The sequence below is a fragment of the Strigops habroptila genome, chromosome 16 (genome assembly GCF_004027225.2).
Source record: "Strigops habroptila isolate Jane chromosome 16, bStrHab1.2.pri, whole genome shotgun sequence".
NCBI classification, from domain to species: domain Eukaryota; kingdom Metazoa; phylum Chordata; class Aves; order Psittaciformes; family Psittacidae; genus Strigops; species Strigops habroptila.
In genome coordinates this window covers 1556350-1570699 of record NC_044292.2, presented here as the reverse complement: position 1 = coordinate 1570699, position 14350 = coordinate 1556350, and the positions used below count along the sequence as shown (strand labels likewise).

The following is a 14350-nucleotide window of genomic DNA, read 5'->3' as shown; positions in this document are numbered from 1 at the left end:
TGGAGGCTCGTGGTTTCGTGGCTGGAGTCAATCTTGTCCGGGGAGTTCTCCCTTTTCTTTTTAAACATCTGATCTGGCAGCTGAGGAGCTGCTCTGCAGAAACTGCCCTGTGCTCATGGATCCCTGCCTGCCCTCATTTCATCCCAGCTCTGGAGCTCGCAAACAACCCCAGCAACCTGCTTCCTGAGGCTTTTCACGTGCGCATCACCCAACATCTCCTCCCCAAGCAGGACCAAGCTGCTGGATTCAAGCAGGTTTGAAGCTCCGTGGGTGCTTGCTGAGAGGTTTTGGGGTTGTTTTGTGGCTCCCTTCTTGCAGGCACGTGCCTTATTGCAAAGAGTAGGAGGGAAATGTTCCCCCCACGGAGTCCTTTCGAGCTGACCTTTCACGTTTAGGAGGTGCAAACAGGTGCCTGGCCCCACTGAGCCACGAGGCGCTGCCCGTTCCTGCCCATTCCTGCCTGTGTTGGCTTTGTTTTGGAGGCGAAACCAACCCACTGGTGAGGATGCAGGAGCTTGGGTGAAGCTGAGCCCATCCGTGGCTTTATTGCTCTCGATGGAGGAGGCATCCAGCACGCCCCAACGAGGCAGATATTTATAGGGCAGCACATTTCATGCAAAGCTGGGGGGGACCGTGGGCAGAGTGAGCACAGGGGGAAAGAGCAGTTTTATGGGGTGCTTTGCTCTTGCATTGCTAGCTATGAAGTCTCCCAGCAGGCAAACACCTTTATTTTGGGAAGAAGAAAGGATAAAGGGGGATTTTTGTTGCATTTAGCAGCTTTAAAAGCATTTTTTGCTGGTCCACACCTAATCTCCTGCCCTTCTTCCAAGTGGAATGGGGAATGCAGGTCCTTGGGAGGGGACTGCATTGGATGCTCCTGCTCTGCTGTTACAGCTACATGCCTAAAGCAAATAAACCCTCATGCAAACCCAAGTGGGACTTGATAACTGGTTTGATGCCTTGTCCTATTGCAAGTAATTAGGCTGACATGGCTCTTAAAAGTTCCTGTCTGCAATTACACATGCAAGATAATAAATAAGGTGTAATTATCAGCTTAGGGAGACTATCAAACTTTCCTTGACAGAGTGGTGGTGCAGGATGGGTGAGGAAGAAACAACCCAAATGGGGTCTGGCCTATTAGTGGGGCTCCTGGGGAGCACTGGGGCATCAAGTCTTGCTCCATTCTGGTTAGAAAGAGGCTGAAATTGGGGACAAAATGAGCCCCCAAACCCAAGGCTGACCAGCTCACTCAATCTGATGGAGAGGCAGGATCCCATTCGTTGTGTTAAGATCCAGGGATCTTACTAGCAACTTTCTCAGGCCAAGGTGTTATTAGGAAGAAACACTCAGCTCTGAATGGGCCAGATGACTTAAAATCATCATTCTCCCTATGCACGGGCATGTCGGTGCTAATAGCAGGTGGAGGAGGAAGAAGAGGTGAGTGTAGGTACCACCCAGCGAAGATGAGGTGCTTTGGGCTGGAGCGAGCATCCACACTGGCCGTGGTGGCTCCAAATGCGCCGTGACTAAACTTGCTGAAATAAAACCCCAAGCCTGAAATGAAGATGAGGTTTCAGCACCGTGTCTCCATCCGTTCTGGATGGGTGTGATCCCGGCTGGGTTTGGAGAAGCACATCCTCCCAAACCCTCTGCTGAAGCCCTCATGCTCACTGAGAGCCCGAAACCACCATCCTCCACCTCCCTCCAGATTACAGACCGTACCAGCCTGACCCCGTGGGGATTAAGGTGTGTTCCCTGTCCAGCATAGGCTCAAACCAGCTGAGCAGGATACGATGCTAAAATCACAGCAGGCAGCAAGCTCAGCACCATGCCCAGTCCAAACCAGTGTGACCAGCAGCCACGAGTGGGAAATCCGACCTGCAGCTCTCTTTGGTAGGGATGCTGCCATGGCCGGACTCTTCCTCAGAGGATGCAGGAAGCTCCTCACCCACTATCCTGGCTCTGCTTCACCCCAGAAGGGTTTTGGGGGTGAAGGAGAGGGGTGCGTGAAGGCTCATGCTCCCCCAGGAGGGCTCAGGAACCAACAGAATTCCCAACTCTATGAGCATCAGCAGTTTGGCTTGTGCTGGGTTTCGGGAAACGGGGCTTTATCTCAATCTCAAGCAAGGACAGGTCCTGGAGGGCCTGGAAATGCCACTTGTGGTCCCCACTGGAGCATCCTGGCAGACTCCCAGTGTTATTAAAGCTGTTCTCGTGTACGAGACATGGTGCTGGGTTTGTTTTCCTGCTGCAATTAAAGGTGGAAGGAGCCCTTTAATGTAGACGGGAGATGTTTGATCTCCCAGGGGGTGGCTGCTCCTCCGGCTGAGGACGTGCAGCTCGGTGCAGTGGTGGGGACTGGTCCTGCTCGCTCTGCTCAGCTTCCTTTGGCCTTTTCATCTTCAAGGGGTCCTGCTGCTCACAAAACCGGGATTCTCCTGGCTCCAGCCCTCTTGGGCCCATTGCATCACTGATGTGACCATGTCACCCCGTGTCCTCCTTGCTACGAGGATGAACCTTGCAGCCATGGGGCTGTCAGTGCGTTCTCCATCCCTTTTCCCTCCATCTTTGTTGCAGCACCATCCCTGAGCTTAGTGAAGATCTCACTCCTGGCTTCATCCAGGTTAATCCCACGTGGTTTCCTTCTTCACAGGCAGGAAAAGCCTCCTGGTATGGCCCGAAGAGAGATGCCTATCTTCTCTTCCAGCCATAGGGATGTTTCCCGTGGGAGCTTTGCTACCTGCCCCAAAAACCCCAATACCCCTGAAACACGAGGTCCAAGCGAAACACTGTGAACTTTTAATTTCCACTGAAAGCCTCTTGTTGTTGTGTTGTTGTTTGTTGTTTTCCCCTTCCCTGCCTGCCAAATAACCAGTTTTCCCTGCACTCGTTTCTGCCTGTCGCGCTCTCAGGAGTTGTTATGATGGGAAGGACCTACCTGAACAAACATTTCCTTTTGTTAGGCTTTATTCAGGCATTGCCCTAATGGGGTAACTGAGGCCGTGAGTCACCTGCAGAGAGGCCAGATGGAAAATTTGGGTTGTTTTAAAGAAAATGCTTTATATTAATGATAGCATGTATTGTAATAACCCTAAACAACCATGTTGCGCTCCAGGAGGAGTGGAAATGTTTAATGCATTAAGCTTTGGAGTCCTTGTATGGAGCTGTAAGGGAATAAAAAGGTGAGAAGAAAACCCCGTGCTGAGCATCCCAGGGCAGGGCTGGGTGTCACCCACCCTGTCCTGCCCCTCTGCTCTGTGTGCCCTCCCCAAAGCTGCCTGTGCCCCCCCTCCAGGGGCTGCCTTATCACCTCCATCTCCTTGAGCGGGGCGGCAGCTTGCTGGGTGGCGGAGGTGGAGACATCAGGGTCCCCTGCCTAAACCCCGTCATTGAGGGAAGGAGGAGTTAAATTCCCTTGCCTTTTAATCCAGTCCTGCTGGTTTACCTACCAAGCCAGGCAGCAGCTTCCTTCACATGCGGCCGCAGTCCCCGGCACATCATGCCCCAACGTCACGTCATGCAGATGTCCACCAGCCACGCCACCTATGGCGTCTGCGTGGTGGGTACCGAGGTCTTCCTTGATACGCGCCGGTAAGGCTTGGGATGGGGGTATCCCTATGGTTTTCCATAGGGTTGATGGGTTTGGGGAAAGCTCAGTGGTGTTTTCCCTCTTTAATTGGATGAGAAATGGGTGCTAGGGGGGAAAATCAGAGCTCATTTTGAGCCTGCCTCATGAGTTCATCCATAGGTTTTGAGAGAGCCCAATAGTGTTTTTCCTCTTTATTTGGAGGAGGAAAATTGAGCTCATTTGGAGCCCACATCATGAGTTCATCCATGGGTTTTGGGAGAGCCCAATGGTGTTTTTCCTCTTTGTTTGGAGAGGGAAAATCAGAGCTCATTTGGAGCCCACATCACGAGTTCATCCATGGGTTTTGGGACAGCCCAATGGTGTTCTTCCTCTTTGTTTAGAGGAGAAATGGGTACTAGAGGGAAAACTGGCACTCATTTTGAGCCCTCATGACAAGTTAATCCAAGGATGAACTCAAGCTCATTTGGTGCCTGGTGGATATATCCCACTGGATCTGCTTTAGGAGATGATGTCCCATGGGGAGCTGCACCCAGAGGAGGGATGTTGGCTCTGGCAACAGGAGGTGTCAAAGCGTAGCCGAGCCATGATGTTTGCAGGCTAAGCCCATGCACACCCTGGCTAAGTGGGGTCTATTTCTGGCTTTGAGAACATTAGGCAAGAGCAATTCAAGATGAGCAACTTGGACAGAGCTAAAACGGGGTAAGGAATAAAATGTGTGGCTCAGGCAGAAACAATCCAGCAGCACCTTTGCCCGGGTGAGTTCACTAAAAGAGCTTTTTACAGCATGAAATCTAGGGGGTTGCTTTATTGGCCAGATAGGAGGCTGTACTTACCCTGCTCTTACACTGTCATTATTTAATAAATCACATTTATAATGATAGAGACTACAGGACAAGCCAGTCGGCATCGCATCCGGGGCAATTACTGGGGTTGTGTGTTGGAGCTGGGCCAGGATGTGCCATCGTCCCCCCCAAAGAGCTTTGCATTGAGCTTTAGCTGCCCTAAAATAGTGTTATATTTCCCCTCTAATGGATGGGAATGTATAAAACCTCTTATTTGCAATTATTTCCCCTGGATTTGGACTCAAAGCAAGCTCAGACTCATTAAAACATGGAACCTGAACCCTAAAATGGGCTGATTTGGCTCCTCAGTAGCAAATTTGAGCTTTGGCCCAAAAAAGCAGACAGAGGATGCTCTTTCAACTGAAAGAAATGGAACATTTTTTTCCTGGAGAGCAGTGGCCAGGGGGAACTCAGTAATGAATGGGTCAAGCTTTGACTGTAGTTTGGGCTGGTTTGGGGCAGATCATGGAGCACAGTGGGAATGTGGTGGGGATGCTGAGGTGTGAAGGCTGTAAAATCAGGGCAAATAGACCCAAATTGGAGAAGTCTTGGTCCACCACAGCGTGCAGGTGGGTTTATGATGTTATATGATGTTCAATACAAGGGGCAACGAGCAAGATGATGCTTCAATCTCCCCTTACAAGCGGCTGCAGGCACCAGGGCTCCCATGCCACGAGGAGCACCAGGAATAAATCTCTTGTGTGGGTGGTTTTTTGTTCTCCCTGTTAAAATTTACCACCCTGTGTCTTCTTGCATGGGCTGGCTCCTGATGGCAGACAGGTCGGAGCACTCATGCTCCTGGGATGGAGGTGCTGGGCCTGTAATGAGCAGGTAGGCAGCACTTCAAAGGCGAGGGATGTCATGCAGGTGGGGTGCAGGTTCTCCATGCTGGGATTCAGGCTCCGCTCCAGTTTGAGCATCTCTCAGGTCAGGGTATGGTCCTGCCATAACCATCTCCCTGCACAGTTGACATAAAGAATCGTCCTGGCTCTTTGTTGGGGTTTTGTTATGGGGTGTTGAAATTCTGGGGGTTTTCTTGCTGTTGTGGAGGGAGGTTGGATGCCCAAACTTCAGCAATTCACTATCTAGGGCTTAACCACAGCCAGACATGCCAAAGCTCCAGTGGGAGCTCTGCTTGCTCAACACCACCACAGAGATAATACATATAAAATCCAGACGACGCGTTTCATCACCCAAAGATGGTTTGAGTCCTTTCCATCCAGTTACAGCTGGATTTTAATTCCAGGTTCAAGGATTTGGCTCCACAGAGGAGAACAGGAGGGACAACTTGGTCTCTAACCCCACGCTGCTCTCTGTTTCAGATCTACCCCCAAAAGTGCCACGTCATTTGAAGTCCATGCCACCTCCGCGGTTACGGTCCACATCATCCACAGCCCCATGACAAAACCTATGATTAACTCCAGATGGCCCCTGGATCCCGATATAGAGGTTGTAGTGACCATTGATGTCATCAGCAGGACTGTCAATGACAACAAGGTTAGTTGCTTTTCATGTACCAGCACTGAAAACGTAAGTCAGGCTTCCTAGGAAAGAAAGGAGGATTATGGGAAGGCTCCAGAGTTTCCAAGTAATGCTAACATCATGCTTATTTTCAAGGGAAACCCCTCAAACTTAAACAGAATTGTGTAATTAGTGTGTACAAAAACTGAAACTAAGAAGGAGAAGGAGATCACGTTGCAAAAGCTGCTGTCAGAAACCCTGTGCCAGGCACCAAAAAATACTCCAACCTTGGCTTTTTCCGTGCCTGTTTTTGTGCTGAAGCAGGCAGAAATGGTTCAGCTGAACTATGATTAATGGAGAATGGCTTGGATGAACCCTCCAAGAGCTTGTTGTATAGCGTTGGTTGGTCAACCCAATGAGTGGAGAGACCTACTCAGCACGATGGGACGTGGGACTTGGGTCATGATCTCGTGATGTCTTCACAGGTTAAGATTTCATACTATGGATGGGAAGACAATGAGCTTTCGGTGGCTTGGTTGTACCTCACCTGCGTAGGTAGGTGTTACAGCAACACTTGTTCAAACCCAGCCACGCTTTTGGATGCCAAGATCTCGTTGGGTTCCTGGGATGGGAGTTAAGTGGGGGGCGCGGGCTGCCCATCTGTGACGTGCAATGAAGGGTTTGGGTGTTGACTGATGCTGACAAGCAAGAGGGAAATAATTAAAAAGCTATTATGCTGCCTTACATGGTGCAAAAGAGACACAGGCTGGGCCGTGTCCCCACCCAGTGCACACACCAAGCATCCTCCTCTGCTTGCCAACACCATTGCGTTAGTGGAAGAGGATCCAAAGGAGACCATCTCACCCAACTTTGGCTGGTGTCCTCCTCCTCGACCCCTCTTGCAGTTAGGGGAGAGGAATAGGCACCAAAGTGTAGTTGTCTGACCTATTTTAGAAGTTTAGGATGAAGATGAATCATTCCCTTGAAATGCCTATTTTCCTCTGCTGACTACAAAGGGAGTCTAGACAACCAGTCTGGATGCAGAGCCTTCCACTTGGATGGATTAATTACCCTAAACTTGGGATTTTCACATGGCAGACAGACCTGTGTCCTGAAGTCATGCATATGCCTCCCAAAATTGCACCTGAAGATGGTTTCCCACGTCCCATGAATGATGGGCTCATCTAGAGCCACCGCTGTCTGCAGGGCTTCTGCCTGATAAATGCTCTTTGCTTGCTTAGATGTTGAGCTTCATTTCCAGGTTCTCCATGCCCTCCTCTCTGCAGCAAGGATAAGGACAATCTCAGTTTCCATGCCTGTGTTTTCCACATGCCATAGAGCCCATTTGGAGGAGTTTCTGTAGTAAAATAAGCTTAATACAGATTTAGGTAGGGTTTAGATGAGGTTGCTGCAGGTAAACCTCTGCTTTGTCACAGCAGAGGCAGAGATTTGGGGCAAGAAGAGCTCTCTAAAGAAAAGTCCTTCTCAAACATTGCATCAAGCCTAATTTTGGTGCCCGCTCACCCGTGGTGAAAACACTTCCATGTCTTCACCATATTTTAGGTTCATGAAAAACACGGCAGTCAATAAGAAATCGGTGAAAACACAAAATATGCCATGAAGTGGGTATGTCCCTGCTGGGGAACAAAGATGGGTGAAGATAGCTGGAGACCAAAGGGGGAAAGCCATGAAAAAGCCATCAGGCTGGCTTCTCTATCAGCAATTTGACTTTTCTATCAGCATTTTGGCCACAGGCCTGATTTGGGGTGTGAAGGTGGGACTGGTGTTGCTAATGCCAAGGATGAACCAAAACTGAGAGCTCGTTCCCCTGCCAGTGGCTTCCTTCTCTCTCGATGTTTCAGATGTATGCCTGGATGTGGACTTGAGCCGTAGTGGCAGAGTGAAGAGCAAAGGGAAGGACAAGGTAATGAGCAGCTTTGCTGTGGGCAACGTATGGAGGGTCAGTGCTGGGTGCACCCATTTGCAGTCTCTTCTCTGACAACCTCCAGGAGGGAGATGGACTTGGGTGGTGTCACTGGTGTCTGCATTAGCGCAACTAACCTCACAAATTCTCAACCTAATGATTGAGGAGGAGAGGATTATTTTCTTACTCCATGCCATAATCTCCTCCATTTCCAAGGCAGCCCCAGGGATCACGTAGGAGAGAACAGTCTGCTTTTTTTCCTTTTCTTCTTCCTCCTTTTTGAACTTGAAACATGCCACTAAATGAGTCAGCTGCAACTTTAGCAGAGCTTTTCCCCCTTTGGCAACAGATCTGCATCTGCCCCAGCACTTGCACCCGGGTAATTACCTGCAGCCCAATCAGCACCAAATTGTACATCAGATGAGGTGCATTTCTAGAAACAGCACAGTGTCCACATGAGGCCTGGCAGGTACTTTCTGGCTTGTTAGAAGATAAGATCTGTTTGAAACAGTCTTTGCTGGTCCTGCAAGAAGCTGAGATTAGGAACTTCAGTGGCTCGAAAGCATCACTGCTGTCTCCCCACCAGCCTTGACTGCATGTTGTGGGTTGGCCTCCAAGCGTGGCTGCGGTGCTGGGGTTTTCCCATTCCTGGTTGGGATGGGGGAAATCTTGCTTCCATCCCCTTTGGGTGCTTCTTCTCCAGGCGAAGTGGACGTGGGGTCCGGATGGACAAGGTGCTGTGCTGCTGGTCAACTGCGACCGGGACAGCCCCGGCACGGTGGGGATGGACAGTGGTCAGGTGGCCATACGGACCACTGCAGGTAGGGTGTGATCTGCAGGGCTCACTGGGGTGTTTGCCCTTTGCAACACCTCCATGTTCTCCCTCTCTTCATCCTTCTCCCCACCACAGACCTTCAGGACATGTCTGTCATGCTGCTGAGGACTCAAGGTCCCAGCGCTATCTTTGCTGACTACCAGGTGGTTCTGCACGTCCCCGAGTCGGAGGCAGATAAAGTGAGAGTTTTCCATGCTATCCGTAAGTATTCCTTCCTTCCTTCCTTCCCACATATCCCTGCAGATATCCTAGATACTCCAGACCCTGAGGCAGACGAGCCCTGAGCTGAAAAGTTCACTGTGGCTAAGGGCTGGGCACCTGCAACTGCTGGAAACACTTGTGTGTCCCCAGAGCTTCTCTGCAGTTGTAGAAGATGGGGTTATACGGGGAAAAGGGTTAAAAAAGGCTTTTCTCAATGAGCTTGCTGAGATTTTGACATTCCCACGGGCTGGATAACTCCTACGTGGCTCCCGGCATCTTTTTGGCTTGGGCAATGACCCAGCCACCAAAGCAGCCCATCTTGTCAGGCAGCGCCTTCTGGCTTTGAACACGTTGGCAGCTGGATCCCCAGCAGCTCCCCGCCGAAAATCAGGTCAGGGAACCCGAGTATATCATTAGATGCTTAACTCGAGCCGTGCACCTTGAAAGGGTTGGACCTGAGGGTATAGAGTCCTCTTTGTACAAGGCAGATCAAGTGTGTTGCCCAGAGAAGAAGAGGCACACCCGCTCCTCTGCAAACCATGCTGGCATCAGCCACCTCCTTGCTGGTGCCTCCTTCCAGCCTGGTGGACAAGTTGGTCACCCCGTTTTGGGTTGGGTATTTCGGTGTTTCTCCAGGGACTGGCTCACACCTCCAGTACAAACCCGTGTTGGGGGCAGACAGGCTCTCCTACGTGCTGGACCACGTTGGCAGTGGAGAGAACACCTTCTATGTTGAAGGATTGGCTTTCCCTGATGTGGGCTTCTCTGGGTTGGTTTCCTTCAGCGCCAGCTTGCTGGAGGTCCCCCATAAGGTACGTGAGGTTTGCCCTGTCTCCTGCCAAGTCCCCCAATGGTAGGGTTTTAACCGTGGCTCCTCACTGGTTTTGCCCCTCACAGAATTCACCAGGCACCCCGATTTTCACGGATACGGTGGTTTTCCGTGTGGCACCCTGGATAATGACACCCAATACCCAGCAGCCTACGGAGGTTTTTGTCTGCAGGTAGGAGGGATGTCACCCCACTGCTCTCCTGCCTTGGAGGACTCTCCCAGGAGGAGTTTTCAATCCTTCCTTGCTATGTAGCAGCTATAGGGTAAGCCAGGCTTTATACATGTTATACTGGAGGCAGTATTTGGGTAGGGGCTGCTGCGCTCATTGCAAACCCAAGGAGAAAGGCTGGAGGATGCTCTCCCTCATGCAGGACTATTGCCCAGCACATTTAGGAATGAGGAATGGGCTGCATGGTTGGAGTTTGGGGTGCTTCTCATGATCCCCTATTGCAGCCTTCACTCTTTCCTCTTCCTCCAGCATCCAGCGGGGCTCAGACTCCAATGAAGTGTTCCTGGAAGGACTCAGGGTCCTGCTGAAGAAAGCCAACTGCAAACTGACCATCTGCTCGGAGGTGGAAACCCGGAGCGATCGCTGGATCCAGGTCATCAATCGATGCTTGTAATATGTGGCTCTTCTGGTCCTTTATAGGCTCCTGGGGCACATAAGGTGCCATCGGTGGGGGTGACAGTCCTGGTAGGGACTAGCTGAGTTGCTCAGGGAAGCATCTAGATCCTAAGAAATGAGCCAGGCAACCATGAACTAAAGTGTGGGGAATGCTGCTGGTGATTGCAACCAGCACAGACAGGGATGTTGCAAGAGGGATCCCATTGCAAGGGAGACTCCATGGGACACTACAAGACGGACCCAGTGGGGGGCATTGCCAGAGGGACCCCCATTGCAAAAGGGACCCTATTGCAAGAGAGACTCCATGGGACACTGGCCCAGGGGTGACTTGTGCCAGGCACTGTGGTGTCCCCCCCAGGACAGCGAGGCAGCTGCGTCCCTTGGGGTTAAGGCCAACAGCCAGTCTTTGCCAGGTTTGCCCCATTTCCTGCTCCACCCTCACCACATGCCTCGTGGAGATGGCTATCACCCTGCCGGGAGCCTTCCTCTTCCTCTTCTTCTTCCCACAACAGGACGAGCTGGAGTTTGGCTATGTGGAAGCGCCGCACAAGATCTTCCCTGTCGTCTTTGACTCGCCCAGGAACAGAGGCTTGAAGGATTTTGCTTTTAAAAAGATCCTGGTGTGTTGTTGTGTTGCCAACCCCTCTTCCACCCACAAAACCCCCCACCCAGGGGGTCCCTGTCACCGCTCCCCTCTTCCCCAGGGCCCTGATTTTGGCTATGTGACCCGTGAGCCGCCTGGGAGAGAGATCACCAGCCTCGACTCCTTCGGCAACCTGGATGTCAGCCCTCCAGTGACAGTGCGAGGGAAGGAGTATCCCTTGGGCAGGATCCTGATCGGCAGCCCCCTGCCCTGGTGAGATGTGAGGGGGCTCAAGCCCTCCCTCCAGGAGGTGGGGAAGCACCAAAAATCTTTGTATGAGAAAGGGTTGAACCACTCAGAGTGGAAATTCGGGGCCAATTCCCATCAAATCCCAGTTTTAACATGCAAACCACATTGTTATCCCTTACGAAATCATGCCACTGCTCTGACGTTTACCCCTTCCCAAACTGCTGGTGCTTCTGCTTGGATCCTAGAGCCCTGTAAGCATCCGGGTCCTTTATTTTTTTATTCCCTATTGAAAGGAAAAGCAGGGAAATCCAGGAAAGGGTAAAATCCTGAATAACTGGAAATTGTTTTGCCTTGGGCAGGCAGTGCTAGGCAGCCCTGCAGGAACAAGAACACCCTGCAAAATCCTCCACAAAGGAGGTTATTTTCCCAGAGAAATAACAACGGGGACCAATCCAGATCAACGAGGTTTGAGCCGGGATAACAAACGGGATGCTCCCATCCCGGCCCCGCTGCAAGCCGGGGGTTGCTTTGGTTACAGCAGCGGGTAAATGGCCTTTTCCCAGCCTTGCTGGGACTGTAATTAACCCTTATTAGCAGAGGTTTAATTAATGCTTTCCCAGCCTGCTGCTGTCTGTCTAAGAAACCTTCTCCCCCACGCAAAGCGCTGCTGCAGGAGTGAGTTAAGATGCACCAGGACAGGGGAGATTAAACCCAAAGGAGCCTGAGCAGAACAGGGCATGTAATGCACAATTACCTACAGATGTGTTTGACCTAGATATAAATGACTACATAATATAGGGATATATTAATATATAATAGAATAATATGTAATAGAGGTATTAAGATGGATATCTATCTTATTAATATATCTAGATATCCTATATATATTAGATATTATATGTAATACAAAGATATATTTCTCAGATGAAGAGAAGCTGCATGGAGACCTCAGAGCAGCTTCCAGTACCTGAAGGAGGCTACAAGGATGCTGTAGAGGGATCTTCATCAGGGACTGTAGGGATAGGACAAGGGGTGATGGGTTCAAACTGAAACAGGGGAAGTTCAGGTTAGATCTAAGGCAGAAGCTCTTCCCTGTGAGGGTGCTGAGGCGCTGGCACAGGGTGCCCAGAGAAGCTGTGGCTGCCCCATCCCTGGCAGTGTTCAAGGCCAGGTTGGACACAGGGGCTTGGAGCAACCTGCTCTAGTGGAAGGTGTCCCTGCCCGTGGCAGGCGTTGGAACTGGATGATCTCAAGGTCCTTTCCAACCCAAACCAATCTGGGATTCTATGATTCCTCCTGGTGTTTCCCATAAGAATGGGATGTGCAGATGCACCTTCTGCCCATGGCGTGGTGTTTGGGGGAAGGCTGGGGGTAAATCTTGGGGTGGGGTATGATGGCCACCCACTTTCTCCTCCTCCCTCTGCTCCAGGGCCTCCGGCCGGCGGATGTCCAAGGCTGTCAGGGATTTCCTGTATGCCCAGAAGGTGCAGGCGCCGGTGGAGGTTTACTCGGAGTGGCTGAGTGTGGGCCACGTGGATGAATTCCTCACCTTCGTCCCAGCCTATGATAGGAAGGTACCAACCCCTGGAGCCATCCCTGCTCCTGCAAATGCCAAGGAAAAAGCCCTTTTGTAGTTGCTTGTCTTCCCTCCTGCTACTGGGTGATGCACCTTCTTTTGGGGGTGGCTTCCCTGGATAGCATCCCGTGCACCCTGTGATGCCTGGGGCTGGCTTTGGGATCAGTGTGGTGTCTCTCAGCAGGGTGGGGGGATAAAATATCTCACCAACAGCAAAGTGATGACTCCCAGACTCCCTCCCACAGGGTTTCCGGCTCCTCTTAGCCAGCCCCAACGCCTGCTACAAGCTCTTCAAGGAGAAACAGAGGCAGGGCCATGGTGAAGCTACACTATTTGTTGGTAAGGACATTGGCATCCATGTGGTGCAATAGGGACTACCAGCATCCCTTCCTGGGGTCCCTAACCTCTCTGCTCCCATCCCCATGCAGGGCTGAAGAACGCTGAGAGGAAGAGCATCGATGAGATCCTGGCAGATGATCCACTGAAGAATGACAACAGGCACGTGCAGGTGGGTCTCTGCAGCCATGGGTTTGGGTGCATTTGCTTTCTCCATGCTTGCATGTCACTGCTGGGTGATTTCTGGGTCCAAGGAGCATTTTGGGAGATCCTGGGGAATAGCAAGAAAGTGTGGCATGAGTTGCACCATGCAGTGTGAAAGCAGGCAGGCAAGAAGAGCAGCCGTGAAGGAGCAGGCACCCATGGGTGCTGGCTCACCCCAAGCTCGTTGTCCTGCTGGGAGATCATAGAGTCAGAGAATAGTTTGGGTTGGAAGGGACCTACAAAGCTCATTAGTCCAACCCTACTGCAATGAGCAGGGACATCTTCAACTAGATCATGGGAGATGCCCCAGGTGACTGCAGAGATGTCAAAACCAAAGGAAAAAGAGGTTCCTCGAGTTGGGAATAGGTTTGGGAGTGGGATGCGATGGAGCAGGTGAGGATCCAGGCAGGATGCAGTGGAGCACACAGGGATCCATGCATGGGAATTGAGGGGCTGGGCTGGCCTGGGGTGGCAATTCCAGGTCCTCTCTCTCCACAGCGCTGCATTGACTGGAACCGTGACCTCTTGAAGCAGGAGCTGGGCCTGAGCGAGCAGGACATCATCGACATCCCCCAGCTCTTCATCCTGAGGGGATCCCGCGCGGATGCCTTCTTCCCGGACATGGTGAGACCCCAGCACCTCCTCCCCTCTTTTTCCACCTACATCTGATGCAAACACCCCTTTTGGGTGGAAAACACTGGTTTTTGGTCCGGCTGCAGGTGAACATGCTGGTGCTGGGCAGGCACTTGGGCATCCCCAAGCCCTTTGGACCGCAGGTGGGTGGGCAGTGCTGCCTGGAGGAGCGGGTGCGGGCGCTGCTGGAGCCCCTGGGCCTCACCTGCACCTTCATCGATGACTTCTTCTCCTACCATGTCCTCTCTGGGGATGTCCACTGTGGCACCAACGTCCGCCGTAAGCCCTTCGCCTTCAAATGGTGGCACATGGTGCCTTGAAGCACCCAGGAACAGGCCCAGGTCCTGCAACCAGAGCATGAAGGTGCATTTGCTGCATCAGAAGATGCAGCAAAATCAAGGGTTTCACCAATAAAGCTGCATTAACGCCGAGGGTGCAGCTCTTCCCCGTCTCCCATCCTTTA

The 14350-nt window shown here is 51.7% G+C and overlaps 2 protein-coding genes across 2 annotated transcripts; both read left to right on the top strand.

Annotated features, from left to right (window-relative positions):
- Nucleotides 1-3517: 3517 nt before the first annotated feature.
- On the top strand, nt 3518-10410 carry LOC115617465 (protein-arginine deiminase type-4-like). Its single transcript, XM_030507979.1, has 9 exons — nt 3518-3591; nt 5754-5928; nt 6378-6447; nt 7755-7816; nt 8520-8637; nt 8727-8852; nt 9489-9664; nt 9750-9853; nt 10160-10410. Exons 1-9 carry the CDS (start codon nt 3518-3520, stop codon nt 10302-10304), a joined length of 1050 nt encoding a protein of 349 aa, XP_030363839.1. The 3' UTR covers nt 10305-10410.
- A 251-nt stretch (nt 10411-10661) lies between these two features.
- LOC115617323 (protein-arginine deiminase type-1-like) lies at nt 10662-14313 on the top strand. The gene is made up of 7 exons (XM_030507660.1): nt 10662-10926; nt 11011-11162; nt 12568-12712; nt 12960-13053; nt 13143-13222; nt 13753-13878; nt 13974-14313. Exons 1-7 carry the CDS (start codon nt 10765-10767, stop codon nt 14205-14207), a joined length of 993 nt encoding a protein of 330 aa, XP_030363520.1. The 5' UTR covers nt 10662-10764; the 3' UTR covers nt 14208-14313.
- The last annotated feature ends 37 nt before the right edge of the window (nt 14314-14350 follow it).